At 41.7% G+C, this 4,489-nt stretch overlaps 1 protein-coding gene across 1 annotated transcript; it reads right to left on the bottom strand.

The window, feature by feature from the left end:
* Positions 1–276: 276 nt before the first annotated feature.
* Positions 277–1,140, bottom strand: LOC131956759 (sodium-dependent phosphate transport protein 2B-like). The gene has a single exon (XM_059321338.1). The coding sequence runs from the start codon at positions 1,138–1,140 to the stop codon at positions 277–279; it is 864 nt and encodes a 287-aa protein (XP_059177321.1).
* Between the last annotated feature and the right edge of the window lie 3,349 nt (positions 1,141–4,489).

Here is a 4,489-nt window from a genome sequence, read left to right as displayed (position 1 = left end):
AAATGTGTCTTATATATATATATATATATATATATATATATATATATATATATATATATATATATATATATATATATATATATATATATATATATATATATATATATATATATATATATCACATTCAAAATTCTGTAAGCTATATACATGCTATATATACATATTGAACTAAAACGGATGTAAATTATCTAATCATATACAAGCTACAAACATAAAAAACATAGAATAAATAGGTGTTCAATAATCGAACTTTGTAAACAATGTTACGTGGTCATACTAAAGTCGCGTGCTGGACTCTCCGTTAGCTTGTCTGTCTGACGTAGCACCAGCGTCTGTCTTCTCGGTAGAGTCTGTCTGGAACCGCTTGCAGAAGAAGACTTTCTGCATGGCGCGATCGTAGGGTTCTAAAGACCGTAGCGGCTGGGGTAGGAACATCCAGTCTTGGAGCTTTCTGGGCAGGCTCTGGGGACGTTTAGCCTGCAGGCATTTGATGACGCCGATGATGATGAAGAGAAGGCAGACGGGCCCGAGGACGCCGAGGAGGACGTACCAGCCCGGGATGGAGAGAGCGAAGACTAGGGCGGGGAAGAGGAAGAACATGAGGAGGATGTAGACGATGGCGAACCAGCGGTACTCGGCCGTGCAGTTGCCTAGAAATTTGGCAAGCGGTATGGGGAAGCGGAGGTAGGGGATGGGGTAGAACAGGAGGATGCCGGTGATGTTGAAGAAGAGGTGGCAGAAGGCTGCTTGTAACGCGTTTCTGAGGCCGTCCGTGTTGGCTAAGGCTGAGAGAATCGCCGTGGTCGTGGTACCGATGTTTGACCCTAGGGTCAAAGGGTACATCCGGTCGAGTTCGATGACCCCGATGCCGACGAGCGGGGTGAGGGTGGAGGTGAAGATGGAGGAGCTCTGGACGATGATGGTCAACCCGGCGCCGATGATGATGGCGAGGTATCCGGTGAGGTAGCCCAGCGGTCCGGGAAAGTCCGCGTTGATGAATTTTTTGATGATGAGAGCGATGGGGCCTTGGAGAAGGGAGTGCAGCAGTTTGACTATGGCGACCAGACACAGGCAGAGAATTGTAAGGGAAATAACCAGCATGATTGCTCCAATGGCTTTGTCGTTTAATGTGGAGTACATTCCCTTGAATAAAAACTCACCTAAGGGTTAAAATAAAATAAATCATAAATTACAAACAACAGAATTGCATTAAAGTATTTAATTATGGTTAACTGTGTCAAAAATATTTTAATTATATATTTTATATTCATATAAAGGAAAACGGGATTTTCGAAAATTTTGAAAATTAAAAATATTTTAAAAACGTTAATTTCTGCTTCAAGCTTTGCTTCTACTACCTAACCACGGAGCTAAAGCTATTTTTACTTTCTTGTATATACGATGTATAGAGAAAGTATTGTAATCGTGCAAAAGAGATCGAGATTTTAACAAATCCCGACGTTTTACACCTCACTGATACGGAAAAACATAATTTTGCAATCTTGTCCGTATGTCTGTGTAAGTCTGTGTGTAAACACGATTACTTGAGCTCAGCTAGGTTGATGAAATTTCATATACAAGTATTTTATCAATATCGTAGATCCGTATCAACTTTTGCGCAATTTCCGATAACCGGAAGTGGTACTTTTTCTACTTTGAATGTTTTAAAAGCCTCTAACTTGAGTATTATTTCAGATAGATAAAAGAAATGTCACACGTAAGCAAAATATCTAATTCTCTACCTACTGTCAAATTTTGAGTAATTTCCGTGGTACGGAAGTACTAATTTACGCTATTTCCGATTTCTCAAAAAACGCATGTAAATTTATAAAGTACTAATAATATTGCGCACTATTATGCATATTTTGCTTTGGCGTTCGCTTGGAGCGCAATTCTTTTTTCTATGAGGTTCTATTCTATTTTTAAAAGTTTAAGTAATTAAAAATCATGTCTATATTCAAAGTTATAGGCTTTTTAAAAATTCAAAGTAGGAAAAGTACCACTCAAGTAATCGTGTTTACAGACAGACAGACAGACAGACAGACAGACAGACAGACAGACAGACAAACAGACAGACAGACAGACAGACAGACAGACAGACAGACAGACAGACAGACAGACAGACAGACAGACAGACAGACAGACAGACAGACAGACAGACAGACAGACAGACAGACAGACAGACAGACAGACAGACAGACAGACAGACAGACAGACAGACAGACATACAGACAGACAGACAGACAGACAGACAGACAGACAGACAGACAGACAGACAGACAGACAGACAGACAGACAGACAGACAGACAGACAGACAGACAGACAGACAGACAGACAGACAGACAGACAGACAGACAGACAGACAGACAGACAGACAGACAGACAGACAGACAGACAGACAGACAGACAGACAGACAGACAGACAGACAGACAGACAGACAGACAGACAGACAGACAGACAGACAGACAGACAGACAGACAGACAGACAGACAGACAGACAGACAGACAGACAGACAGACACACACACACACACACACACACACACACACACACTGTCTGTCTGTCTGTCTGTCTGTCTGTCTGTCTGTCTGTCTGTCTGTCTTACTGATCTTTATCCTACCTTGAAGGACCTTGACCCCGAGGCTTACCCGCCTTACATCCGACGACCTTGAACCCGAGACTTACCTATCTTTAACCTACCTCAGACGGCCTTGACAGCGAGGCTTACTCACCCTACCTCAAATGACCTTGACTCGGATACTTATCCACTCTACCTCAGACGACCTTGACACCCAAAGCTTACCTATCCTCGCCCTACAACAGTCGACCTCTGACCTCGTGCCCTGGAAAGCGTCACAGTCGACCTGTGTGACGAGCCTCTGGATGCTCCATGTCTCGTTACTCCAGAGCGTGCTCGTGCAGTCTTGGTGCCATGTCTGGTTCCGGCCCACGCATGCGCTAAGCTGCGGGCGGAAGTGAAAGATTCGATTACTAGAGCTGTACCCTCTAAGCTGTACCCTCTAACCCAGGGGTTTCCAAACCTTGTGCCCGCGGGCGCCATGGCGCCCGCTGAACGATTCGATGTGCCCGCCTCTCACTATTCGACAGAGACAGATTTTTTTTCATAAACATTATTTTAAAATATGATTTATTTTTATTCATTTTTTACAGTTTTAATTTTTTTTGACTGCCTAGCTTTATTAAATATGTTCGATACTTGTCCCAACTTGTCTAGCGGCGAGCAAGACTGCACCATTTACGCTATCCTGGAACGGCTGGTACCATTTGAATCATATTTATGCGAATCATTGTTTTCAAACATGAACTTAATAAAAATCAAGATATAGATCTCGACTCACCGATGAGCATCTTTATGATTGTCTGCTAACAGGATTATCGTCATACGCTCCTAATTATGAAGCTCTGGCCAATGAAATGCAATGCCAAAGATCACATTGACTTTATTATATTTTTTTAATTAAATGTTTTCTTTGTATTTATGTGTTTTGTTTACTTTCTTTACGTTTTGTAAATACATGTCTCTGTGTGTATGCAATTTGAAAAAAATGCCAAATAATTTTATTATTTTGAAACATTTTTGTTTATTATTTATGACTATAAGAAAATAAGAAAATAAATTACGGGAAAATGACAAGTTATGGAAGGAGTTTGTCGATTTAAAATAGGTGGTGCCCGCCACCCTACCGATATTTTAGAATGTGCTCTAGAGTAAAAAAAAGGTTGGGAACCCCTGCTCTAACCGGACGGTCCATAGGGCAAGTGAAGTAGAGTTCACCTGATTCTGGGACCTCGGTATATAATGAGGTACCAACCAGAGCTGGGTGAGCTCGGGTATTTTATACTAACTTGAACCTGGATTCCAACTCGAGACTTTCAGGTAGCTGTCTAGCTCTCTACCGCTAAGCCTTAAAGTCTAGTATTGTTCCCTTTTCTAACCTGAAGGTCTATGGGGCTAGTGAAGTAGAGTTCATCTGTTCATTTGACCCCGGTATGTAAACGGATAGTGTAGTCAACAGTATGCCCAGCGCCTATACATTCTATGATGTGAGTTAGATACCCATCAGAGCTGGGTGGACTCAGGGATGTTCAAATGAATAGATCCCGTTTTCGTACTCGAGACTTTCCTGTTAGCAGTCGAATGCTCTACTACGCCGTCCCATGAAGCCGTGAAGTCATTATAACAATCTCTAACGTTAACGCGTTGAAATCTGGTGTATACAACTTTCGCTAATCATTTAGCTTACGAACAAAAGTTAACCGAGACAATTGAACCACCAAGGTCAAACATTAGTTTCAACCATTAACCTAATCTCAACCATCAACCTCTTTCAAATTTGGGTTCAAGTCAATAATATGTACTTGTCCACCCAGTTCTGAAGGGTACGTAACTCATGTTAGGGAAATAAAGACAGCTTGACATAGTGCTGACCACACTATCTCTTCATATGCTGAGGTTTCAGAAGCAC

Source organism: Physella acuta, unplaced genomic scaffold (assembly GCF_028476545.2).
Source record: "Physella acuta isolate Inbredline_101_S28 unplaced genomic scaffold, ASM2847654v3 ptg001174l, whole genome shotgun sequence".
In the NCBI taxonomy this organism is placed as follows: Eukaryota; Metazoa; Mollusca; class Gastropoda; family Physidae; genus Physella; species Physella acuta.
The sequence above is the reverse complement of the archived record's forward strand: the minus strand, read 5'-3'. Positions and strand labels throughout refer to the sequence as shown.